Genomic DNA, 27,433 nt, shown 5'->3' on the forward strand with positions numbered 1-27,433 from the left:
AATCTCATGATCGCGGATCGTTAACGACGAACACCCAAAATAGGATAAACAGCCAGTGCTCAGCACTTGCAGTGAAATAAACTGGACCTCTCTGTTAGAAACTAAATTTCTCACATACAACATTGTTACTCATTGTGAACATAGTCAACAGCCATAAATTATATATTAAATTAATCCTCATTTTGTCCTGATTTTAAATATATGTAAATCAAACAGCTGTAAAATTATTTTGTTGAATGATTATATAGGCTAAAATCTGAACATTTCATTTTTAATAGTTGAAGATCACAATCTGTAGAGATATGATCTCGACACATACAATTATTTTGCGTATTTAGCAATGCCTACAAGACTGGATTTTAGAAACAAAGAATTTACTGTATATGTCTGAATTTTAGAAATAAGAAATCATCTCAAGAAACCTGGTGATATGTAATCCAATCATTTTTATTACGTCGGTTTGAGAAACTGCATCTAATTCAATTTGGCCGCATCCTATACATCTGATGGAATGTTATGAATCTTGACAAAATTTTGAATCTAGTGACGTATAATTTATGTTTGTTTACTAGTAACAAATTATAAATAAGTTTGAAAAATTTGTTCGATGAACAAAGGGATCCGATTTCGTTTCTGTACACCACTGTAATTAGTTTGTGAACCAACTCTGATTTCAGCATGACTAGGGTTTGTATTTTGCTACCTCAATTTTCCCTTGTTGTTTGTAACCTTTCTGCAATTGTTTCTTTGTAAGGAAATTATTGAGATGTAGAAACTCATTAATCATTTAAATGTGTTTATTTCTACTCAGCCAGCCTTCAGGAATAATTAACTCTCAGACATAACTCTCAGACATTAGTGTACACTACTAGCTGATTGGTAGTTGATTAGTTGAAGCAATAACAAGTTTATTTAATCTGATGCAAGTATTTAGATTATTATCAACTAACCACTTCACTATTTGTAACCGTGACTAAATTTAAATTAAATATAGCGTATAGAGGACCAGGAAAGAAGGTGGTCTTATTTTAATTTTTATATTTTTGGTTAAAAGCAAATTAGAATTTGAAATACCACATGCAATGTGTGAAAGTGAAATACAATTATTATAACACCTTGTAAAATCATTAATGTTGGTGCAAAGAAAGTAGCAATGTTGTGGCTACAGAGTAAAAGGAGTTTAGAGTGAGTTGTATTTTAAATTATTTTGACGACTTGGATGACGTTATAGGCTTAGATATTAACCGTTTACTAGTGTTTCTCGCATTATTACTGTGTTACTGTGATAAGGCTCTGAAATTAATAATTATAAAAGATAAGTGCCTTTACTAGGAATTGAGCTAATAGTTTCTTGTTTTTGGAGGACGCACTGACTATATATTACTTTGGCAGTTATACGAGTGCAGATGTAACAGCAAAAGATGCAGTTTATTATAATATGCTTATAACGAGATTGAATATACATGTACATGTATATTAGAAATCTGTGAAAGCGCTTTAGGTAGATGAATATTATTTAGGTACAAAACGCTTTTAAAAGCTTGATTAAGCTACAAAACACTTATTTTTTTAATAAAAAATACTGTATTTTCTTTCTTTTGCTTGATTTGAAAGACTTTCGCTGTTGCACAAACTTGTATGGACGCTGCCATTGATATCATTATCATTGGAGGTTGGTGAGTCAGCATTAAAAGTGGACAAGGGCATTTAGCAAACCTCAAAGGGATGAACACGATGGTCCCAGATGACGACCCTTTTAATGCTAGAACATTGCGTACCTTACTCTACCTAAATGCTTAATATCACATTAATCACTACGCGATACTCTATGTTGTGTACTAGACACCTGCTGGTGTTGCCGCGATACTCTATGCTATGTACTAGACACCTTCTGGTGTTGCCGCTGGAATGATGAGTGTAATAAGGTTCGCACTGTCCTAACTAAGAAATTTATAAATAATAAGATGAATAGTGGTATTACATAATACAACAGCTAACCATTTTTGGATGAATATTTTATTTTCTTTCGCCTAGAGGTGTGCGACCCAACAGCCTGAAGATCGCACAGACATTGATTAGGAATAACTTTATGCGATCTTTGGGTTCTGCCTATCAAAGATCTCTTCGCATAATTTTTATGAGGAATGAAATGACACATGATCAGCTATTTTAATGAGTTGCGGCTGGTTTGACTTTCCCACTTGAACAATTTGCCATATTTTCCAGACATGTCACTAGACCGTTCTCGGGGGTTGCACGATACAATCATTTTTCTCACACCAACTCAGAATTTAAAAAATATAAGCATTTTTATAATTTACATGTTCTATTTTAACATGTAGTATATATATTATGTATACTTATAATTATGTTTATTAGTTTAAAATTATAAAATATTTATTATAATATATGTTACATGTTATAATATAACTGTATATATACCAATATCTATATTGTTATACTATAACATGGAATATATATTTTGATAATTCAATGTATATATTACATGTTATTATATAACAATGTAAATATTGTTATATATGTTCATGTACTATAACATGTAATAATAAATATTTTGAAAATTCCAAATTATTAAATAAAATTAATAATAATTATATAAATAATATAAATGTTATATTGTTTATAGTTATATATAACATACATAATGTTATGTTCTCCTGGAACTAGTACAATTTTTTTGTTACTGTAGTCGATATTTCTAATGAAACATCAGTTTCTTGAATAAACTTATTTATTGGTTTGTCAAGTTATCCAGACAGTTCAAGGACAGGTTTTTACTACTAGCTACTAACCTCGCTGCCCTACTAGCCTTGCTCTACAAGTAAATGGCTGCCACTTGCAACAGTGGGAATCCTTCATGAACTTTTAGCACACCGACTCTCATTTGAGTTAACTAATCTTATTTCATCTTGCAGAGCAGCAGCGGTTCTCGGTTACCAGCCCCACGAGCTACTCGGCACCAGCGGCTATAACCACTACCACCCCGAGGATATGGAACACATCGCAGCTGCTCATAAAAAGTGTTAGTTTTTTCTTTGTCCACAAACGCTTGCGTCATAATAATTAAGAGCTTTATGTGACTAAGTGATTGATTATGCTTGCGGTTGCCTTCAAATGACGTATTTTATTTTTCAAATGGTCGTCCTATGAGGTGAAAGGAGTCTTTTTAGTGGCCACACAAGAATGTACTTTAGTAACTAAACTCGTGTGTCGCTATGTAAAGTGGACATCCGCATGAGCAAATTTATTTCAAAAATAGCTATAATTTAATAACATGTATAATAACAGTAGATAATATTGCATCATGCGCGCTTTGTCATGTACAATACCATGAAGTGCCTAGCGATATACACTCCGTTTTATAGCTCTGGCCATAGTTTATTTTTAGATTCATAGCTGTTGGGAGTGAAGACGGTGCTCAACGACCCAGTCATGTGTATGTTTCATAATTGATTAGCATATTGACACTCTTGATCAGAATATTCAAAGACGTTAAAGATAAATTGTCAAAATCACTCTCAGTTACCATATAAAATAAGCTTGCCATATAAAAGTGATGTGCTGTGCCGTCAGGCATGATCAGAGACAGTATTGTCTACATGTGCTGCCAATAGACATTGATAACAACTACATCTTTACTCCGTGTATATATATATTATTATTGGTAACTATGTGTAGAGCGTTAAGAAAGCCTTTGCATGCTATGAAGAAGCTATCATCCAAACTCTAATGCATCTTCTTAACTAAATTATATGATAAGCTCGACATCAAAAATAACCAATCACGATGTTTGTTCCATCTCAGTTTAAAAGTGAGTGTATGCTAGTGTACACTCAATTCAAGTGTATTCTAGCTAATAATTTACAAGTGTACATTCAACTCCTATGTGCACTTACCAATAATCTACTAGTGTACACTCAACTCACGTGTACTCTTATTAATAATCTACTAGCGTACACTCAACTCACGTGTACTCTAGCTAATAATCTACAAGTGTACATTCAACTCAAATGTACACTTACCAATAATCTACTAGTGTACACTCAACTCACGTGTACTCTAGCTAATTATCTACAAGTGTACATTCAACTCAAATGTACACTTACCAATAATCTGCTAGTGTACACTCAACTCAAGTGTACACTAGCTAATAACCTACTAGTGTACTAGCTAATAACTCAAGTGTACACTTACTGATTATTTGCAATTGTACACCAACTGAAGTGTATGATTAGTAAGTACTTTTTCTTTGGTTACAATTACAGCTCTTGGAAGTTTTTTTACCTAATAAAACAAGATTGACAGTTCTATATCTCGGGTGTATCTCACCATTTACATCTGTCAATGTCTTACTAGGCGAAACCTACACATAACTGCTTCATATATTTTCTGTACTTGATGTTTTATAGCGTCTCAATGTGAGTTTCATTAGATATTTGAAGAATGTGACACAGTTACAAAAAGCCTGCATTAATTGATAAATATAGCTATGGTTATGCTTGCAGTGTTAAAATCAGGGTGCTGTAGTACCACTCCCTACCGCATGTCAACCAGAAGTCAAGGCTGGGCATGGCTGCAGTCAAAGATGTATGTATCCTATGACCAGTGGGCTGTCAAGCCTACGCATATAGAATGCCATCACACCGTTCCAAGGTGAGTATTTCTTGAAACTGTTGTGCTAATGCTACCATTATCTCGTGTTAACACTCAAACGACGCTTGACTTCTGGATCTTTCGTCTTCCATAGAAATTTTATTATGATACTAGTACCCTGTCAGTTCCGTGCGCTGGAAGAGATCATCATTTGTAATAGCTGTGTGCACACTTATTCCACCATGCAACAAGGTGGTCGAGTGGTGTAGTCGGTAGCAGGCCTAGTTGGGAATCCAAATATCCAGGCTTGATTCCTGTGTGGTGCATCTTTTTTCCTAACGCTTTCGGTTTGGCTATGGACGTACAGCCACGGCTTTTATCATAGTAACAACTGTGAATACACTCACTATCCAAGTTGTACTTGTGTTTGTCTGCTCTTGAGATGGTTGCTGACAGCAGCCATCTCAGGAGCAGGCAAACACAGTCAGTCTGAGACAAACGCAGACAATAGGAGATGGCTGCAGAAAGCAGCCATCTCAGACTTGTTCTTACGATATAATGAAGAAATGCAGAACTATTTACAGTCAAAAAGATATAGAGTCATACAAGACAATGAAGAATCATCCAGACTATTTAACACCCACCACTACCCCTGCCCCTTCAGCGAAGAGACCGCGATTAATACATCCTTTTACAAGTATGTGCTCCACACGTTTCTTCAACCAGCTCCCTATATTGAATTACTAGTTGGTGGAAGAGGTGAATAAAAGGCAGAGTACTGAATTCAAATTCTCTTTTAGAATAATGAGTATATTCTCATTGAGCTACATGAATAGAAGTAGCATCCTTGATTTTGTTGTTCTTTATGGTTTGAATCATGTTATACTCCCTTCAAACATGTACCAGGATGCAATTAAAACTCACTTTGCGAAACGATAGAAAACCCATCATCTCTTCTTATAAATATGTTTTTCGTTTGTCTTCAGATTCTTTTGCAAATACCCTAGGACACTCATGTATTCGCCTCATCCAACTTTCGCGTTTTCGCGGAGTTATCCTCTCGCGAAAATTTCATGTGCGAAACTAAACTATCATAACGAACGAGCGAAAACGCAGAATTAAATAGCTTTGTTCATTGATAGTCCAAGAAACAAATGGCAGCAAGCGATCAAATTGCATTTTCGATCTCACTCACAACATTTTAACTGCGGTTCACAATTACAAACTAGTCCCAAATTGAAATTTTTTTTATCGGTGAACTGAACCTAAGGAATCTAATTATGTTTGTTCCACTGCATTTATTTTCACATCACTATATTTTCGCACTCATCAGAGCTGCGAAATTAAGTTACAGCGAAATTTTACTCTGTATACTACTCACAAAACTAAATACTAGCGAAATATAAGTGTCCTAGGGTATTACAAAAAAGTACATGCTCTTACAGTTTTTTTTCAGAATTCTAGCTCATACATTGACAGTAGTATTCTGAAAGCACAGGCTACACAAATAATCTTTTATTTATTCAAATTAGTTTACCAGTTGAGCCCATAAAACTCTGTGGTCACCATTTAAGCGAAAAAAATGTTTGCCAATTTGTGCCTTTTGTAACATTTTTACACTGTTACCCCATTGTGTGCCAGTTACATTCAGCTATCATTTTACACACACCTGCCAGTAAACATGGAAATCCTGATAGTTATGTCAGTGCTAATGTATGTCAGCCTTTTTATTCTTCGGAGTTGTTACACCATGTTTATAAAATGGATGGTATTTCCTAGTTCCCGAAAATGGCTATTGGGAGTGTAAAGTGGCTGGATTACCGTGAATATAATATAATATGGCAGTAATTTGATCACCTCTTTTATAAAATGAGACTAAAAGGCTTTTTCGCTTCAATTTGCTAGAACAGAGAGAAATTTTTGCATCTGATATGCAATATGCGGTAACATGACTCCAGCAAGGGTACCAAGATAAACAGAGGCGTGAATTATATGCGTGGTCTCATAAATTCTGAGTAAAAGTTTCAGTATTGTCTGAAATGTATTAGTTTCAGTATTGTCTGAAATCTATAAGTTTCAGTATTGTCTGAAATGTATTAGTTTCAGTATTGTCTGAAATTAGCAAATTATGTCATTAAAGGTTTGTTTTATCTCATTAAATATTATCCAAGCTTTATGAAATTTGTTTATTTAACAGCATTTTATAAAGTTGCCCTCATTATGAAGGCTTTTTTAATACGGGTATGCGTATATGAAGGGGTGATTAGCTGATCTATAGAACTCTCTTGTTTCAGTATAACCATGCGTTACACTTACCTAAGGAGCATCATCTCCTTTTGTTTAACATCCTTATGAATATGAATAAAGTGCCTCAATGTTGATAACATTGAAGCACTTCTCTAATATTTGTTGTTAATTACCTTCAGCAGCGCCGCGTAAGCAGTCATTCAGTTATGCAAACAACCTGCCAGATCTTGCCATCAATAGGGAGAGAGAACAGATATTCGGCAGACAGGTATGTAGCGATAATCAAAATTTTTTATCTGTGTGATGTTTTTGCCACACTTGTTATTTTCGAACACAAAATTCCTTGTGGGGATAGAAGACAACTCTCTGTGTCGTCTGCAGCAAAATTTGATAGAACATGTATGCATATAAAAAGTTAAAGCAGTAAGCCTCTTTCAAGGAATTTTATTACATACTGAGACTATTTCGTGAGCCTGGTGTTTACTACACACACTCTTGATGAAAGTTCGTCTCTAATTATCAGCTAACAAAGACACTGCCAAGAGACCTCCTACAGAGAGCTGTGCCAACGGGTATACCACCGCTACACCTTACTCCTACACAACAAATACTTCATCAGCAGCTGTTGACCAAATACAATGTCCTCAAGGCCAATCATGATAGACAACGTGAAGAGTTATCGCAGCTTCTCACTCAGCTCAACCTCGCATCTGGTATGCGGTCGATTTTTGAGTTTGTATGCGGCTATCGCCGTTAAGTAAATGGCTCATTATAGTAATGTTGCAGCTAAACCGCACGCTGATTTAAAATTTTTGGGGTGGGTAATTTCTGGACCAGATGGACAAGTATGTACCTTAAAACCTCTATTTGAGCGCCTACGTGCTGTATCTTTTAACCCTTGCCTTATATTGGCGTGGTATTAGAAGTGACATTCAAATAGAGGGTGGTGCTGTATTTTTCGACTAGCCCATCAGAATTTTGGGAAGATATAAATTTAAACCTTTTACGGTTGAATCGATACTAATGTCATCAGCCACAGCATTTTTGCTACACCATTTTCATATGTGTCCAAGTATGAGACCAAGTTAAATGAGGAACTACTTTGAGTACAATATTAGACGGATACAGTTATTAATTATTGTGATGGTTTCAGTTTCCAAGTTTTAAAGAAAAACTGTATAGCTTTGGAGTTAGAAAACGAACTTCGATATGAAGTAGCATGTGGTACATCGTACAGTGTTCTTGAAGAGCATTTTCATGGTTGATCAAAACGTTTCAACTCTTCAGATCAGGTAGTAAACCACATGGACGAATTTGAAGACAATGAATTTAAATGATTTAAACGATTTAAATTGAATGATTTAAACCTTAGTGACGTTGAATCAAAGTGTAGTTCTGATAATCGTGATGATCAATCTTCTCTGGTACACCTTCACTAAAATCATAGCAACAAAACAGCAACAACAAAATAATTGTTATCCCACGACCAAACACGAGCGATAGCGATTGTTTGGGAGATTTATGATAAATGCATATGTGCACACAACTTAGGAAAATTATTCATCAACGGCCGTCGCAAACCCTTGTACCGAAATCTCATCAACAAATTTAACCATTTTTCAATGGAGTCGTTTAAGTATAATAACGTTACAAACGAGATATAAACCTACGGTATTTAAATATGTTACCAAGTTTTTATTATTTGTAGAAAATTTCCTAAACCTTACCCATCTGATCGGATTATACATAAATAGACAGATTAATTCGGACTAAAATCCTTATTAAAACTTGACAAGCCTTATTTTTATCAAAATTAAGACCGGCAAACGAAACGCCGAGCGACAGAGAATAGAACCATTAAGTCTTGTGCATTTCACGAAAAAGGAACGCGCACATTTCACCAGTCTATAGCATTGTCCAATTGCCGAAGATTTTTTTAATTAATGTAGAAGTACTGAAAAATATTCGTTTCTTTTTTGCCGATTTCAAAGTAACTGACATTTTGGACACTTATGAGTACTTTGGTATTCCAACTGATGTCCAAAGCAGTGAAAGTAAAGGAAATGACGATGATATTTTTTCTAACGATTCTTATGAGATTATTACAATATTTAATTATAAGAATAATTATTCGATTTTATAAGATTTAATTATAAGAATAAGCATTTGAATTTACAAGATCGAAGTATATAGTGACCGATGTTGGGCAATATGTTACTGTTATTATTTTTTCTAAATAGTTGTGTTAAATATATTTTTTTTAAATCTATATCACAATTTCTTGATATTGTTAGCTATGACGCTTTGAAATGTAAACATAATTGTGCATTGGTTTTTTATTATTACTGTATTACTATAATAATATTGGTTATTCTAATAATATCAGTGCATTTCACTTCTAATATTGCATTTCTCCTATTGCGGGGAGAGATATAAACAATCTTTTCCTTTCATTATTGCTGTTTGTTGTACATAGTAACACCCAATACATTACAGCTACCATTGCAGTTATCCTATTGCACTGCAGTGCCATTTGACTGCTAATATTGCATTTCCCAACCATCAGTCCCCTTTCTTTTTTCCAATATCACTTTGGTCGTAGGCTGTATGACAGGGGAATTTCTAGTTATTATTCAGTAATTATTAGCACCATTTTGTGGACACTTCTATTGTTCACTTTCTATTATGGGTTCGCAAAGATCAAAAAATAATAATAGGTAATAGGTATTAGAGGTTGCATTCAATTAAAGAGTCTCTCTATTTTTCAACACTTCGCTTATAGTGGCGTTTTATTAGAGGCGGCGTTTAAATAGAGGTTTGATCACATCTATGATTTAGTAATTACCTCCTCCTGCATCTAAGAATGTAATAGTCTTCCTAGTATGTCATTTCCTATTATACATACAGCGTGGGGAAAGTGTTTGGTGGTAACAATTAATGTATTATTATAGCTAGATTATAGGTTTTGACATATGAATATTGGGTTTATCGTCATGAACTCTCACAAGGCCATTGTTGTTCTTCAGAAACTCCACGCGCTGCATCTGAATGTCTAAGTCCAGGGACTGATATGGAAGGAGTACGCGGTGCCAGCGCAATGCCTCGAGAAGATACATCTCAAGAGAAATCAACCTTAGAAGGCACTGATTTGGAATGTTCATGGCCATTCATGTCATAACATGTAGAACTCTCTCTAGGAGATCATAGCCTTATTCCACAAAATGACTTAAGAATGGTTATGTGTACTATACATTCCTTCATGATGATGGCTGACAGGTGGTTTCACCACTTTTTTAAATTGTGGGTTTTGCAATTTTTGAGAGGGTTGCCAGCTCGAGCTGGTCGTAGCTCTCACCATCATGTATAAGCAATCAAGAGACTCTACTTTACAAGAGTAACACGGTGCTCTAACCAACTGTATATGTGAATATTATGATATACAACATATGCATGAGACATGCTCATATGGTTTACTATTTTATGAAACCTCCAGTAATAAGATGTCATCAAATGCATTCAATATTCCAGTGATCTTGACACAGAACGACATGTAGCTAGATGCCTCTCCTCCCACCAACCTGACTGTTCTTCGGTAATAGTTAATTCAGTGATTCAGATCTTGTGTTCAACAGAACTGGTGCCCTACTGCTTACAGGAGAGTGTTCTTATAATAATTGTCACAAACCAAGCATAGAAACCAAACATAGATCATAGATGTGATACAAACTTGTGACAGTAAAAAAGAAGAGTGACTTGAATACAGCACCAGTTAGTAATGACAAGGTGAGCAGGTTTTTTGGTTAGCGTTATCTCCATTGCTCATCTGTGGAAGCTCTTCACTGTTCCATCTTCCATACCAATATATACAGCGCTGGCCATACCACAGAACAAGCCAGTCTCAATCACACCTATGAAGGGCATTTCGATAAGTCAGCCAGCGTGCACAGAGTGAGCACTCACCAATAATGATGTTAACAGTTACCAAGATAATTCTGTATCTAGACTAAGTGACACTGTCAACTCTGGGGGGAGGTTGGAACAAAGGTAAACCATTCACATTGAAAACATGAGAGCGATTGCTCTAGTTTGGCAAGCACCACTAAGAAAGAAACTGTGCCTTAGCTATCTAGCATAAAAAACAGTTTTATCACTGTCATTCATAATCACAATATAAGGAATTGATTTTTTGCTGCTGAAAAAATGTCTTTCTATCTTATTGTGCCGGCAGACAACTAAGGTGTATCAGTCATACAATAATGAAAGTTTCCGTTTGAAATTTGAGCTTGGGTTATGACACGAAAGATTTTTCTAATGCGCAACCTAGACTGAGGCCCTGTGAGTACCTAGTAAGCACCCAGTGTGCTCAGTCTATGTGACAAGGGGAATTGTCACATGTGCCATGGCTAATGACTAGCGTTGTGAGCTCACCTGGCATCATCTTTAGTGTTACATTTGTGCTCGACCAATCACCTTGACACGAATCAAACACCCAATCTAAGATAAAATTTCCATTATCCGTAATAACAGGACCCTACAACATATATACATAGCTTTCTATTAGCCTTAATAACCCGACCCTACAACATATATAAAGGGCTTTCCATTATTCGTAATAACAGGACCCTACAACAGATATACGGAGCTTTCCATTATCCATAATAACAAGACCCTACAACATATGTATACACAGAGCATGCACAGGCATGACAGCTGCAAGTTAAGAAAGGAATTGACATTCTTTACATTGACATATTTTGGCACTTGTGGAAAAAACCTTATGTAGAATATAACCATTCATAGAGGGAGTTTTGAGTAATTATACAGATTCCAGGCATTAGTTTTGCAACAAAAAGTCACACAATGCATCGACTGACTAATTAGAAACTAATCCTATAAATCTCTGATTCTGTGCTTCAGCAAACACCCGTGAACAGCTCATGTGATATGAAATATTTTAGGTTGAGCACAGTTAGATTTATATTGAAATGATTCTTGTATTAAATATACTAATTATTAATTGCTACCCCTTGTCGACTTTCAGCAACTGAGCTAACTTGTAAGAGTGGCCGTTTTACTTCGAATTTTACATCTGTTTATCTTGATACTGGGCCATGTTGCTGCTAGTAGCCAAAAACCTGACTAGATTGAATCAAACAGTTTACTAATTACAGCATTCCCTCAATACTTCATGATTCAGCTGTCATGGCTCAAGACTGCTAGGTAAACAATATTCACTAGAAATTTTTAAAAATGAAAACAAATCAAAATACATAAAACATATGAATCTCTCTCATACTCTGCCCAGTGAGGTCCCTCGGCGAGCAGCAGTCGCTGCGGTTTGCTGTGTCCCGTTACATTTTGTAGAATGTATAAATGCATGTGCCACCCTTCATCATACCTCTTAAACACCCTGGACCCCTGAAATCATCTTATGAACAAGTGAATACTAGATATGAGTTTATTCGCTATTTCAAAAATTTTCACTTATTACAGGCATGCTGGTCGTGATTAACCATGACAAGTGAGAATTACTGTATTAAGATAAAAACCATATTTAGGGGTAAACGGTAAAGTTAACTAATAACATTAATGTCAGTGTCTGCAGATAAAATAAGAAATTTAGCAGCATATTCTGATTGAAATGGTGGATTCAAGAACTAATTTCAATGTGAGTGTTAATAATTTAACACTCACATATCACTCAGTGGGTGTGCAACAGAAAACAAAGATACCATGAGAAAAAGGCAAGTGTTACCTACTGCCTTGTGTTGAGCCATTCTCAGCACAGCTTTTCCACCAAGGGAAGACTCTATTCGGGTCATCAGTGTACGGTAGGTGAATGGAAGCACCTCGATTGGTACACCCTTTTTCCACTTCTCGCCCAGGTTAGCCGAATTCTTTCTACAAATAGGTTACTATCAGTTTATCAGATAATTTGATAATTTTCTCTAAAAACAGGCATTCTCTAATTATGCATACTGACAGCTGAGATTCCATCAACACTTCAGAGCATCAACCTTCAAAACTAGCAGTCTTTCATGTGCGACGTATGGGGTTTTTTAAAACGTTCAAGGAAATTGTAGCAAGAAAACATAACTCCAACTGTAAAATCATTGATGTTTGTTAACGCTTGATGGGCTATATCCTATGGTACATATGATATAGCGCATCAAGTCATGTAACAATGGCTGCTGCATGTACATAAATAAACATGCTTTAATGTCAAAAAATTGACATGGAGCGAAACCAGTCTGCTCTCAAGTCAAGCACCTATAAATCCATTAAAATTGCAAAATTTCTGACATTAGAGAGAAAGTAACTCCAAAGTGTAACCAAAGAAACAATCAAACATAAAGACAGTTTGTAAGTGGGCAAAGTATATGGTTTGTAGAATAACTAAAAACCTGTGACAAGGAATGACAACTGCAACATTTTCATTTTCACTCCCAAGAACAACTATACTGCTGTGTAAGCAGACACACTGACTATCACCCAGAGCAAATCAATATATGTACTCACATTCCAGGAAGCACATTGAGTGGCAGCTATAAAACAATGATTAGCTATGACAGACATAGAGACTTGAAAGTTTTTAGTGCTTTACCAACTTGACACGTTTGCATAAGAACTCCTTTAGATTAAAAATCAATTTAGCTGTTTACAGATATCTATGCAGTTTTGCTAGCAGTTGGACAAGAAAGACGTGAGAGGATGTGTTTACCAATGCCTATAGCCTGAACATGAGTAGTTTGAATTTTTTCATTGGAGCTGAGAACTTTACTTTTAAAAACGCATTAAAATCAATGATAAATTATTGTTGAATAGTTATTTATGGTAGTTTTAAACCTTCACAGCAATGGGTATTGTATTCATTACACTCACTAAGTTGATTTCGATTCCACTCAACAATTCAAATCCGTCACCTCTTCAAGTTAAACTACATAGTCAAGCCTCAACTGATCATCACCTCCGCATAAACATTTTTTAATTTAAAGCATAAATTTGAGCAAGCATTTTTCGTGACATACAAACTAATTTTGAGCAGATAAGGCTCAGAGTTTTTCAAAACAGTTGGTATATAAAAATAAAGTCTGGAAAAATTAGGAACAAAATGCAAAACAAAAAAATAAAATTCAGTTAAATTGAAACATAGCCAGTGTGTAAGTTACACCGAGTTACACTGTACTTATACTAATCACATTTCCATCTTCCACCGTGCCCAGGCCTACACTTCTGTTTCTATTGTTTCTTATGTCTCTAATGTAAAGTAACAACAAACACTTTTTTGTCCAACTAACAATTTATTTTTTCAAAGAATTCAAGTTTTATATCTTTATACAATACGTTTGTTTTATTACTATATATATATATATATATATATATATATATATATATATGTAATTACTCAAAGTAGTTATCTTTGTTCTTTGTACTATAGAATGACGTAAACCAAATACAACACATTCCTATAAGTATATCAGTTCCAACTTTGGTCAGTTTGATATGCAAAGCAAATATCGTAACAGATTAGAAATCATAACAGTTGTAAATAAAGGCTTGACTTTATTAGTAGACCTTGATCTTCAGTCTGGTAACTTACCGGAAGTCTGCTACGACATAGAATTCATTGGCAGCTGCTGCCACCGCCTTTTCTTGAGTTTGACAACCTCCACCACCTTTGATGAGATTTAGCGCAGTGTCCACCTCATCCGCTCCATCAATGGCTATGTCCAGCTACAGTTTAGAATTTTATATAAAACAGAGCTAACCTCTTTGTTGATCACATGTAATTTTATCTGTTGCTACTTATAGAATTACCGTAAAGCCTCTATTTGAGCGCCACCTATATTTGGATGCCACCTTTAATATAATGCCACTATAGAAGAAATATTGAAAATATGGCGCTACCCTTTAATTGAACGCCACTTAGACATTCTTTGATCTTTACGAACCCATAATAGAAAGTGATCAGTAGAAAAGTGTCTACAAATGGTACAATGACTAGATTACATAAAAATTAATCCTTTTGTTGTTACCATAGTTTTAGTGATGGTGTGCCTAAGGAGATCAATCATCCCGATCATCAGAACTACATTCCGATTCAAAGTCACCATGGTCTTAATCTGACCCATTGTTTTTCAGATTTGTGCCGATTTCGTTCAGATTTGTATGGGTTGTTTACAACCTGATCTGAAAACTTTAAAAAGTTTTGATGAATGATGAAAATGCTCTTTAGGAGCAACATGTGACATAATAGCAGCCATTGTTACAGCGTATCAAAGGCCATTTTTCAACTCTAAAGGTTTTCGATCTTCCCTTCAATACTCTGAAAAGACCATAAAAATAAGTAATAATTGTAGCCATCTAATATGTTCTACTCAGAGTAGGTCCTTGGTTAACTCAGTCTGATATTTTGACGTATGTGAAAAACTGTCTAGCAAAAATTCTCACATCGACGGCATTAATGTAGTCCCGGTTGAGGGAGAGTGCAAATAATAGGCGATATTAGCATCACTTTGCTCCTAAATTGGTTATATTCATTTTTTCAAAATTTTGATCAGCTCGTAGAAACATACCGCGCCACCCTCTAATTGAACATTCCCTCTAAAAGAACGCCACTGTAAAGGAAGGGGGACAAATGCAGGGCCATAGCGCTCAAATAGAGGTTTACAATAGTTTTCTTTTACGATGTATAACTACATGTCTACAGCTGACAAACCTTCACAGGGAAGATTGCTTTTCACACATCTTGTAAGCCATTGCATAGTTCACAGGCACATTGCAAAAAATCACTTCTCAAACTCTCTTTATCAAAAGACAAAAACTTCAACTGCTTTACTGAATCCACTTTTATTATTACTCCACTTAATATTCCGTAACCAATAATAAGCGTTGAGACTACCAACAAAAATTGAACCAGTTAGGTAACCTTGACCTACACTTCTTTGGTGATGATGAAAAAGAAAACTATCGTGCACACATGACCTTCCATTTTGATTGTTATTAATCCCAAAGTGATGCTAGATGCCATGAAAAAATTGAACCTAGTACAGAACTTTGCACAATGAGCTTAGCATAAAGTTGTGTTTCTTGTGCGATCTTTGCTTCTGTTGCCACCCCACAATACATGTCAGATACATGTAATAGGTGAACTAAGGACACTCATGAGATGATATGCATTAGCAGGCTTTAATAATGAAATAGCAATACATACAACAATAAAAAGCATGAAATGAAGTGCACAGAAACAGAAATGGACATCATTGAATCTGCTGTTCATGAGGTAATCTCATATACCTTCATATAAGGTACAACCATACCTGAACATACAAGCATTGTCTATTAAATCGCTAGATGGAGATAACTTCTTCCATTACTAATCATAAGCAAACTATTGTATTAAATTCATGATCTTATCGCTATCTATCGACGCTTGCCTGCGTCTCAAACCTTTTACATGTGTCATTAGCATTTTGTATGTTTCACATATTACATTCACATACTTTTCTTTTAATGAACACAATACCTAAGGACAGCTGGCAAACACAAATTCCACTCCAACACAGCGTATAGTAATAGACAGTGATATCAAGTCACCTCTGGAGTTGAATTGAGGTCACTCAGTACGAGACCGTGCTCTTGTATAAGCTGCGTTGCCTGGAAGGATGTAGGTACACATGTTACTTTCATGTTCTCAGTCTTTACTCGCTCGGCTTCAATATAGACTTATTCTAATGAACATAAAACACTTGATGGGAACCATAGAGTGAACTAAGAATAATATAGAATAGGAGTTGTCAAAACGCAACGACCATATAGTTGCTTCAGAATAAGACAGTGAAAAAGTATTTTTAAACGAGGCGTTAGGCATTATTTACTTATATGTCAACTGCAGAAAGGGTTCCCTGTTCCTCTAAACAAGGTACAACGAGGGCAAAGCACGTAAAGAAGAAATGTTGGACCATTCTTTGGCAAAATGTTTCTAAAGTAAAGAATTAATATAAACACTTTTAAACAGGCATCATCAGCATAAAACATGACTTCAACTCAAACAAATAGTGCAAAGTAGAGTTAATCAAAGCAATTTATTTTTTCATGAGGATGACATGTAGGATAAGACAACTCTTCATTTGCAGGAGCTTTTCATTCTTCATTCACCTCTAGTGGATTGATTTGTTGAGGTGTCCGATCTCGGTAATAAGGCTCACGGATTTCCAAATACATATTTTGTAGGTTTTGAAATTGAATGAGAGTCTTAAATATATGAGTATCAGGCTAGTAAAGTCTCTCTTTTATTCAAATACTACCTGGCAAACGATCACAAGAATAAGAATACGATCATAAGAATCTGATAGCTTTTAAATCATTGTATTCTAGAATTAAATGGCGACTCGAATTTTTAAAGCTTGTGAAAAACGTAATTTTGATTCATACTACTGATAACAATGTTTACATGAAATTACTTAAGTCAAGCATTGACATTTAATGCAACAGTAGACTAACATAGTCTAAAAGTTTAAAGTCTAACAGAATACAATTGGCAACTCAATTTTATCTAGAACAGTTGTTCTACCGATTCAGACCAAAAACAATTTATCTGAAACAAACACCCTAATCATCATGGTGACCAATGGGTAGGAAGCGAGATTATTTGAAAATATTTGTGATGGTCAACTAAACCTACACATTTGGTACCCAAACTGTCCTATATGACTTGCTATTGAGTTCGACACTTACCAAGGTGTTCCACAGCATAGACAATGGTTGAGCCAGATCCAATTCCAATTTTTTGGCCATCCTGATAAAACAAGGTCAATTTATGCAGAAGTCCACCAACATATGTTCTTAAGCTATAAGATATATATATATAAATGACAACAGGCATTCATAAGAAATACCCTGCTTTTAATAAGCTATAATTATTTTGCGTGTATGTTCAAATAGTAAAAGAACATCGTCCAAGTTTAACAGGCTAGTTTTTCAGAATCTCTATACATGTGTATATGGTAGGAAGTCAATTCTTATTGGCAATGGGAGTTATGTCCCATGCCGGCTCGAAGCTGCACCAATGAGGCTTCAATAGAAAAACAGTAATATCTGTCGCATGAGTTATATATAGATATATAACTCATGAAAATGACGGATATATTTATATATATCTATGCATTATCATTAAAAACACTAGTTTCATAAAAAATAACAAAGAAAAAAACACTCAATACATCAAAGTGGAAAGACATTTATAGTAATTGACTAACTGTTAAATGACCTTGATGTTTTATATTAAAACATGTACCGGTATACACATGTATACATAAACAACAAAGCAACAATTGTTCACAGTTAATAGGTTATTTATTAAATTGAATACACCAAATACGTTGTTTGCTTCTTCATTACATATAAGTAGTTCAAATGGCTTACCACACGTGCATCACTTTCTTATAAGAATACTCAAAGAATGCCCGCCGTTGCAGGGTAATAAAAGAACAGCTTATAACCAGTGACAGGTAATGTAGTTGCCATTAGCTAAGTTGACTAATTAGCTAATGACAAAATTAGCAAAGTGGCTAATTTGAGTAACTTAAGCTAGTAAATTAGGCTAGTAACTTAAGCTAGTAAATTTCCTATAATAATTACTAGTAATAGTAGTAAGACACTAATAATAAATACTAGTATTATCTAGCATTTTCACAAGCGCTTCAAGGGTGCATATTTTAACCGCTGCTATGAATATGATCACAATTATTCCTTTGTGTAACAATGTAGCCACTTGGCCTAGTGCATAGAACATCTGCTTGCAGACCTGAAGATTCCAAGTTCAAATCCAGTGCGCTGCAGATTTTTGTTCCTAAAACTTTATCACTTTAACTAGACACACGAATGATAAACAACCAAACGACAAATACTGATATATATAGATTTGCTCAAAAATTGGACAATTTCACCAACATTTGACCTTTGTTGGTAGACCTTGATCATCGGTCTAGTGTGATTACCACAACTCTGATGTAGCATAAAGTTCACACTAAGAACTGTAAAGCTATTACTAACCTGTTTAACTAAAGTTATAGCGATAAAGACTAGATATTACTGCTGACAGCACATTCGCTAGAAAACTCAGCTAAATAAAAACTTAAAAAAGGTTCCAACTCAACAGAAACCAAAATATCATAGAAAACATATGTAGACATTGTTTGATACCTTTATTGGTTGTCTCCGATTAATTACAACTAGGTGAAGGACTCATTTAAATCAACTTTACCCTTGACACAGACCAGGTAGTTTGATGTCCAATAGCAGTGCGTGACAAAATCTATATACATGTACAAATGAACTGAATGTTCAAACTTTCAAAAATTGATTACTTTTCATACAGTTTTTAATATGTTACCTTGACATGGTTGTTTACAGCAGCGATCGCTGCAGCCTTCTTGCCTTGTTCGATCAGAGAGCTCATTTTCCGACTCACTTGGTTAGTGGAAGCACGGAGTAGGAGATGGAGTTTCGTAAAATGACGACTGCCTAGCAAGCCCTGAATATGATTCATACCTGTGGGTTATGGCATGACAACAGCTAGTGGACTAAACCAAATCAACTCTAGAGAATCCATTTACATGCAAAACAGTTAGTTAACATTAGCATATATTTTTAATTATGTATTTGTGGAATTTCGGCTTGGAATATATTCTTTACAGTATTAATATAATTCTTCATATTTACAACTTGAAATGATTTATACGGGTGAAATACATGCTTATTGCATAGAGATAGAACAATTCATGTTATATGTTGAATCAGAAACGCTCTAGAGTAACAGTTATTTAATCACAGACACTATACCTGGCATATTATTTGTACTCAGTTATTTTGGTTTGAATGTAATCTGAAACTAGGGGCTCGCCAGCCACTAACACAAGATCGAATACTATTTAGTGATCGAATACTATTTATTGATCGAATACTATTTATTGATCGAATACTATTTATTGTATGAATCTTAATCCTTGAGAAACACGCTGTTGTCTGCCGGTTTTCCTAGGTCCAATATTATCCCAGCACCATGGTTATATTCTAGCTCCTAGGTATTCATGTGTTACTAAAGTTGGTGTTAGTCATAAGTGTTAACAGAATATCCGGTTAGCGATTAATAACATAACGACTCGTTCTCTAGTCTAGAATTTTATTTATGCCGCAAATACGCGTGGATGTCATTGAAAAAAAGGATAGTTGGCATATCATATGGTGTCACATCTATGAAGACAGCTGATATAAAAGTGATAACTAGGGCAACCCAATGATGACAAGTCAAAAAAACTTTTGGCACCAATTACTGCTTAAATCCGTAGTTGACCATTTTTTAAGTTCTACAGCAAAAATGACTTTTTTAAGTCAATGAAGTTAGAATTGAACTTGTAAGTCACAAAAATTCCAAAATCTGTATTTTTAGCATTTATTTACAAAGTACCAAAATTTAATCAGCTATAGTTTCTTTTTTAGTTCATTAAAAATAATTTTTAGTAACTATGTTATTATTTTGTCTTCAGCTTGATTCATTCATCTTTTTTTACCTAGTAATTCTACAATGATCGCTGAAAACAGAAAACTTTCAGATCAAAAAGTCGATAAGTATTTTTGTGTAAAAAATGATACTTTATGTTATGAATGTTGATAGGCATTGCCCTTGGCATATCTACCTATTGAGGGTTTTTAGGTCAAAATTGGCTATTTTTAGGCTGAAAAGTCTATTTTTAGGTCAAGATAAATGTGTTCAAGCCCTAATGATAACAATTTATTTTGTGGCAGAGATTAAATTACTCTTGGAGAAACTAGCATATCAGACTTCTTTGCAATACATGTTTAATGTAAGCTGCATCTGTCCGGTACAACAATAACTGCATTGCTAATAATGATCATTAAGTTATAAAGAAGAGTAAGCATTGAGTATGTCTCCCAGGCTAAACACACATTACAATAGCCCAGTTTTAGGGTTACACTTGAGTGCATATGACAACTGTTTACGGTGCAAATCTAGTTAGTTTTATTGAAAAAAGTATAATTGTCATTACAGTCTCTTTTCTTTTTTTTGTAATAATTTGGAATTCCATTTTCATTATTTTTTTTGATTCTTTTTTTCAGCTGTATATTCATTCAAGTAACTGTAATTTTGACATTAAAGTCAACACTGGGACCCTAAAAAATGCTGTCAAGACCACCTCTTGATCATAATGATTTTAATCGACGCTATTTGTTTGGTCAAACCGAAGAAGAGCGTCTAGGAATAATTCCTCAACATTAATTCTGGTGATTATCAGGCTTTTTCAAATAGCAAATAATGTCCCCAAAAATACAAATTTAACTAAAATTTCACCCACAACAGAAAGAAAAAAAATTTTTCGGTTTCGTTTTGTAGAAAACATACAGACCATAAAGGAAACATATTAGCAAGGGACTGTGAAAGTACTCTTTCAACTTTTTCCAAAGCCTAATTTTTAATCAGATTAGAGACAACCATCTGAAAAAAGAAAGTTGCAAAACACTCACACGAAACATTCTATTGAACAAACGATTAACATCATTGTTAAAGGTTGATTTGCAACCAAATTCACATTACAGTTATTTGGTATCAAAAAAGTCACCATTAAGTTTATAACATCTTTGTGATTACCGATCATTGCTTTTGATGTCTGCAGAGTTGGAGTTGCCCAATGCAGGGTGCCATTAAAGGTTGACTTGCAACAAAATTCACATTACAGTAATTTGGTATCAAAAGATTCACCATGTCTTACTCTGTTGTGTTGTAGGTGCAAAATATGTGGAAATGTGATTACAAGCTCTTAAAAGCTAAAAAACGAAGAGGCCTTACACAAGGCTTGGACCATAGGCTTCTCGTGATAGCTAGCTTGCATATTACTAGGCTAATTCGGAATAGCTAGGCTTGGCAAACCAGTCAGATTCTTCACACAAATGGCTTGACAGCTTTAATTAAGGGGATTTAGATCTAATTGTTACAACCCTACTGTAAGCTTAAGGTTGTAATGTTTACTTATCTTGATAATGCAGTTTGTTTTATTCCTAATTAGGATGTTGTTCGCAAGTTTTTTGGGCCTGAATCAAATTAGTGTTTCAGGTTTGCATTTTTTTTAACCACTTCAGAAAGAAAAAATTTCAGAGCAAGCTTGTAGTTGGATGGCACATCAGGTCGCTTTGCATATTTACTAGCATGCAACTGATAGGCTGTTGCGGGTGCATGAGTAGTTTGGCGCTTAAATACAATCTGCTGCTGCGAGCTGTGTTGGCAGTACAATGGTTGTAAAAGGTCCTGGTTGCTTCACAATGTTGTATCTTCCTTGTAAAAGGACTACTATTGCTATGAGTGTTATACCCATCATGATTTCATAGAATGCGTCATGCAGTGCATGGGTCTCGATTGGTAATGCTACAACCTTTGTTGCTGATGAAGGTTGAAGCCCTTTTGCCGAATTTTCATCTAGTTGCTCCTAAGCCTTTCCTGGAGCACTGAGTGTCGAGGCAGCAGTTGCAAGGTTTATGCAGGGTTTTTTCTCATTAACCTCGGTACTGCAGTCAGAAAAGCCTATGCACAAACAAAGGACATGAAACAGGTGTCTTAGTGACAGGTTTTTATTGAGGCAACTCACCAGGGCAGTCTGCATGGCTCACCCTTGTTCTTCTTTTGCATTGATTATCCGCGTTGCTGTCTGATTGGGTATAAGACAAAGGTTCACCCACTCAACCCATAATCTTAGGAGTGAACCTTAGTAGTTTTTTCCTGGTTAGCGTTTGTGGCTGCGACCATCGCTTTGTACCATACAACTCCTCATCAGGTGTGAGGAGTCTCCACATCCGAAACTCTGTTCAGCTCTGAGATCTTCCATTGATTGGGTTGTCACTAAGCCTCTTTTGCTCTGGAGCAGCAATCCGGTCAGTCCGATCTTCGATCAGCCTTGCCTGTTTTGTCATTTCCAATCACATCGAACATAGCACCTCAGCCAGGTTTGTCTCACTGCAATCGGTGTCGTTTTCTGCAGCTATATTGCTCAGATTATCTAATTGGAAAACTTTGGGATGATATCTAGGCCTTGGCGGCTTCGCTGGTTGACGCCCATGTAATCTGTAATTCTTATCAGTGGTGATGGCTTCTTCGCAACTCTATTACACGCGCTGACAGCCTATGACAATGAATACCTATGAATACCAACTGACAGTAACTTCATTCACTTCTCTCTCCCATCTTGGACCTTTTCAGGGTCACCATCTCTATCTCAAGAGCTCCGTTCTGCGATGACAATGATTGGAACTCTGAGTCGTTGTTGTATGGAGATACTGCGAAAACAAGATACCAACAGGGAATGTAGCCAGACCACAGGATAAGCATATAATGCCTACAAGCATCAAAACGCCTAAAAGAAATCAAATGATTCGATAATTGGAAACGTCAAAAGGAAATTATGAACTTCAGAATTGGAAGAAAGCAATCATAGAAACTGTGTCAACACCAGATGGAGAACATGCCAAAGGGAAACCGAAGCAATTAAACCTACCAACCACCATCATCAAAAAGCCACCAGAGAAACATTAGAGACCAGTCAAATGAGTCACATACAGATCTGCCACTCCTGTCAAACATGACCTAGATACCAGGAGTAAGTCACGAGCTCCACCCTACATGTCAACATCACGTGCACCAGCTGAAGGCTTATGCAAACAATATACCTTCACATGCCTGACATGAAGCATTGAACCTTAACACTCAACCTACAACCACAGGTTAGCCATCCCACATGCCAGACATCTATAAAAGAAAACAGCTCCAATGACTCAGCAGCTCTAGCTTGAGCTCTGACTTTCTCTCTATTCCTGAGGGCCTCCTTGGACGCTTACCCCTCTGCCTGCTGAGGAGTCTCCCTCTCTCACCCCCCTCTGGAGACTCATTCTCCTTCATCAGCTGAGCCTCTTCTGCACCACTATCTCAACTACCAAGCCTCTACATATAAGAGCTGCCATGACCTACATCTGACTATGCAAACACGGACGACCGTTCGAGTAAGGGCATACCTGCCAACTCTCACGCATTGGGTGTGAGACCCACACAATCACCCCAAAGAAAAAATGAAAATGCGTGAAAAATGCATGAGATTTTTGCCCCAATTTCCACAATTTTATAAATACTATCATTAATACATCAACTGCCCCAAAACCAAATCTCACGCATTGCCCCACTCTTGGGTTGTAAAGGTGTAAATTTCATTAGCTATTTTAACTGTTATGTCATTAATATAATTGTTTTAGAATTTTGATAATTGCGTATTTTAATTGTTGAACTTATAGAATACAGAACTAACTTGTACTGGTAAATATCAGTATTGTTTGCAACAGCTTAACACCTTCACTTGTACCGAACCATTAATAATTAAATTAGTTCCCACAAGCTAAGCAAAAAGTGCACAAACTAAACATAGTCAAAATAAAATAATATGACAAGCAGATTCAACACTGATGTTGTGTGTGGATTCGGATTAGTTATGCATACTGTAACATAATTTCTCCACAACCACACATAACATCGTACTTATTAACAACTTTTTATTACAACGTATTGTACTGAAATCGGTCACTCACTTGGAATCCTTGTAAACAAGTAGCAACTCACCAGTTATGTTCTATTATACAATGCGAGCAGTTTGACTCTACCACAGTGCAGTGACTTAACCATACAAACCGCTTGTTTAAAAATTACGCAAAATAAATTACCGAACAGCAGAGCCGATCAGTTCTAGATATTGGGCGGGCACTATTTGACTTATAAATATTCCGGTTGACGATCCTCGCTCATAAGGCCCTGACCCTAGACCTAGATGAACTCCAATTACATATCGCAAAAAACGCTTGCGCGGAGTTGTTTCCAATTTGTATTGTTGAAATAAGGGTGGATTAGGAACTCTTGCCAATTGACCAAAGCTTTCGAGTTATCTTTTCACCACTTCAACCTATCTTGCCAGTTTGAAAACAAAAGCACAAAAAATGTGAGATATTTTAATTACTTTTGCTAAAAATATTTTTGTTTAGATAATAAAATTTATGGGCTATTTTAAAAGAACTCTTCCAGCTGCCATTTTGTTGTTTTTCTTCTCGCTGCGGCGCTTCATGTAACTTCCTCTTTACATAGCTTTGTATTCTTGGTATGTTATGTGTTACTGTATTCTTATTGTGTGTTTAGGCGTCCTATCTATTACGTATTACTTATAGTTTAAATTATAATTATTAGTCTACTATAGAAAGTCGCTAATATCGTATAAAAAGTGGTAGACATGTGATTATCTAGCCAGGATTATTTGTTTACAACAATGGGTATGCATCAGCTTCACTATTATCAAGTAGAAAATATGTGCAAAGGTTTTTAGATTAGAACCATTAAAAGCTAATAACTAGCTTACTTTTAGAAAACAAATGATCAAGGATGTCGCACGATGTATCTTGTAAAGTCTATGTTGGAGATGTTTCTCTAGACACAACGGAAAAAGAACTTGAGCGGGAGTTTAGTTATTATGGCAAGTAAGTGATTAAAACGTTTCTAATAGCCGCCAATTGCAGCAGTGGTACCAAACTTGATTTGGCTACGAGTTAATTCGGATGTGTGAATACCAAGCGGCGATCTTGATTGTTCAGTGATTGTCTAGCTTGCATTTTTGTAGATTAAAAAGTGTTTGGGTTGCTAGAAATCCAGCAGGTTTTGCCTTTGTGGAATTTGAAGACTCACGAGATGCTGATGATGCTATTGCTGCTCTAGATGGCAAGTGAGTATTACGAACTGTGTTTGTCACTCACGCTTTTTGAATTTAATTTTTGGTCTCCTTAATCTGTGTCAGAATCTCTATCAGTTTCAAGTTACTAAAATGCATTTTGCGAGTGGCCCTCTCCTGTTTAAGGAATATCTGTGGAAGCCGTGTAAGAGTGGAACCATCTACAGGCAGGCGGAAAACAAAGCCATGGGATAGAGATGGTGGACGAGGCTATGGACGGGATAGCTATGGTGGAGGAAGGGGTGGGCCACCCTCTCGCCATGACAGCAGAAGACCGCCAAGCAAACCATTTGATCCAAATGATGAATGTTATAAATGTGGAGAGAGAGGACACTACGCCTATGACTGTGGTGGTGGCGGCAGCAGTGGCGGAAGAAGGTCAGTAATCAGGCTGATCAAGTGCATGTCAACTATTTAAAAATTGTTTGATCTTTCCTAAAAAGGGTCGTTTTGAAAATATTCAAAATTTTTACTTTTTTCTCAATTTAATCGTTCGTTATCGTAGTGAACTCGTAAGGATGTATACCATCCATCAACAGCTATTGAAAAACAAGCAAGATTGCATTGATTAAAAGCTATTTCGTTAACTTTTCTCAATGGTGCCAACCATTCTAATTTTCTCTTCAACTTGACTGCTGGATTTGTATTCGAGATTAGTAATGTAATTTGCAGCCATTGCTGCCTTTCATCGCAGCTACCCAATACACGTCCGGGAATTGATAGTTTAGCTTCGACAGATGTGGTGGTCGTTAGATTATACAGCATATGTGGTATTGATGTTAAAGCTCTCAATTGGTGTCTTTCAGTTGTGAGAATGATCATCATACATCATTCCTCAACCGAACATGGTTACCTACCTGAGTGAAATGAATAGCTTCCGAACCTACGATTCCTACTAGTTCAGCATTTCATCAGATTATCTCCTCATGAACTCTGATAAAACGTGTTCCTCTCAGCTATACAGGCCTCTTCCTTAGTCAGCGGCCATCTTGAATCCAGCCTAGCATTCAGTCAACTCGTCCTTTGTTTGATGTTGGCCACGTGATTCAGCCATGTTCAGTGCATTTACACCCTCTCAACTTTACTGCATACGAGTTGCATCTCAGCTCATCAGATTTTCATCATGTTAGGTAACTTTTTCAATGCAGCTTTGCTTGCAAACTAATGGATATGTGATGGATCTGATAGCGTATTCTGTCCTATATTGCTTGTACAATACAATTTCTTAGATATCTACCCTAACCATGTATAATAGTGAACATGTATTAATCAATTTTTCAAAAGATTTTAGGCAAGTTATGCATTCATAGGGGACGCTCTAGGAGCAGAAGTCGAGACAGATATAGACGAAGCCGAAGCAGATCACGAGGTTATCGCAGCAGAAGCCGTAGTGGAGGACGATATTAATAGCCTACTCAACTCGCAAGGTATTTATAGTAAGTCTATGTAAGATAGATGCATGGTCCATGCTTTGATATTTGCCATCTTATCAGAAGTGATGTGGGTTTGCAACTTGACTCATGCCATCTTGTTTGCTGTTCAGTTTATAGCTTACAAATACCTGCTTACTGGTATACTGTTGTAGGCAGGAACCTATAAGAATGAAGATTCCAAAGAAGTTATCGTGTGTCATCTGTAAAAGCCAGTTGCCGCCTTTACTTACCTGTACATGTATATATACTGCACATTTTTATGTTGTACTTACTTTTATCTACTAATGTAATAAAGTATTATTCACTAGATTTTGCCCC

The 27,433-nt window shown here is 35.9% G+C and overlaps 3 protein-coding genes across 11 annotated transcripts in view; 2 read left to right on the forward strand and 1 right to left on the reverse strand.

Annotated features, from left to right (window-relative positions):
- Positions 1 to 10,325, forward strand: part of LOC137406415 (neuronal PAS domain-containing protein 2-like) — a 58,962-nt gene extending 48,637 nt beyond the window's left edge. The window contains exons 10-15 of one of the 2 annotated variants that reach the window (XM_068092989.1): positions 2,937 to 3,043; positions 4,527 to 4,674; positions 5,199 to 5,311; positions 7,041 to 7,129; positions 7,385 to 7,574; positions 9,888 to 10,325. In XM_068092989.1, coding sequence (XP_067949090.1) covers positions 2,937 to 3,043; positions 4,527 to 4,674; positions 5,199 to 5,311; positions 7,041 to 7,129; positions 7,385 to 7,574; positions 9,888 to 10,039 — 799 coding nt within the window. In that variant the 3' untranslated portion in view covers positions 10,040 to 10,325. The remainder of the gene's footprint in view (positions 1 to 2,936; positions 3,044 to 4,526; positions 4,675 to 5,198; positions 5,312 to 7,040; positions 7,130 to 7,384; positions 7,575 to 9,887) is intronic. The other variant, XM_068092990.1, reaches the window with a different exon arrangement.
- Positions 10,326 to 10,448: 123 nt separating this feature from the next.
- Positions 10,449 to 24,721, reverse strand: LOC137406416 (ribose-5-phosphate isomerase-like). Of its 5 annotated transcripts, none has more exons than XR_010979868.1 (8): positions 24,533 to 24,674; positions 19,256 to 19,413; positions 17,599 to 17,659; positions 16,459 to 16,574; positions 14,462 to 14,595; positions 12,617 to 12,762; positions 11,290 to 11,392; positions 10,449 to 10,769 (listed from the first exon to the last, which is right to left on the reverse strand). XR_010979868.1 is itself a non-coding variant. In XM_068092994.1 (8 exons), exons 2-8 carry the CDS (start codon positions 19,319 to 19,321, stop codon positions 10,681 to 10,683), a joined length of 711 nt encoding a protein of 236 aa, XP_067949095.1. In that variant the 5' UTR covers positions 19,322 to 19,396; positions 24,634 to 24,721; the 3' UTR covers positions 10,449 to 10,680. The 5 variants fall into 5 exon arrangements, 4 of the variants coding, with proteins under 4 accessions (XP_067949095.1, XP_067949094.1, XP_067949093.1 ...); XM_068092994.1 differs by having other exon boundaries at positions 12,621 to 12,762; positions 19,256 to 19,396; positions 24,634 to 24,721; XM_068092993.1 differs by having other exon boundaries at positions 12,621 to 12,762; positions 19,256 to 19,396.
- Positions 24,722 to 24,882: 161 nt separating this feature from the next.
- LOC137406417 (serine/arginine-rich splicing factor 7-like) lies at positions 24,883 to 27,424 on the forward strand. Of its 4 annotated transcripts, none has more exons than XM_068092997.1 (6): positions 24,883 to 24,905; positions 25,323 to 25,434; positions 25,575 to 25,676; positions 25,809 to 26,060; positions 26,993 to 27,109; positions 27,268 to 27,424. In XM_068092997.1, the coding sequence occupies exons 2-5, from the start codon at positions 25,340 to 25,342 to the stop codon at positions 27,087 to 27,089; spliced, it is 546 nt and encodes a 181-aa protein (XP_067949098.1). In that variant the 5' UTR covers positions 24,883 to 24,905; positions 25,323 to 25,339; the 3' UTR covers positions 27,090 to 27,109; positions 27,268 to 27,424. The 4 variants fall into 4 exon arrangements, with proteins under 4 accessions (XP_067949098.1, XP_067949099.1, XP_067949097.1 ...); XM_068092998.1 differs by lacking the exon at positions 24,883 to 24,905 and adding an exon at positions 25,001 to 25,061 and having other exon boundaries at positions 26,993 to 27,118; XM_068092996.1 differs by lacking the exon at positions 24,883 to 24,905 and adding an exon at positions 25,001 to 25,061.
- Positions 27,425 to 27,433: the final 9 nt, after the last annotated feature.

Source organism: Watersipora subatra, chromosome 10 (genome assembly GCF_963576615.1).
Source record: "Watersipora subatra chromosome 10, tzWatSuba1.1, whole genome shotgun sequence".
NCBI lineage: Eukaryota > Metazoa > Bryozoa > Gymnolaemata > Cheilostomatida > Watersiporidae > Watersipora > Watersipora subatra.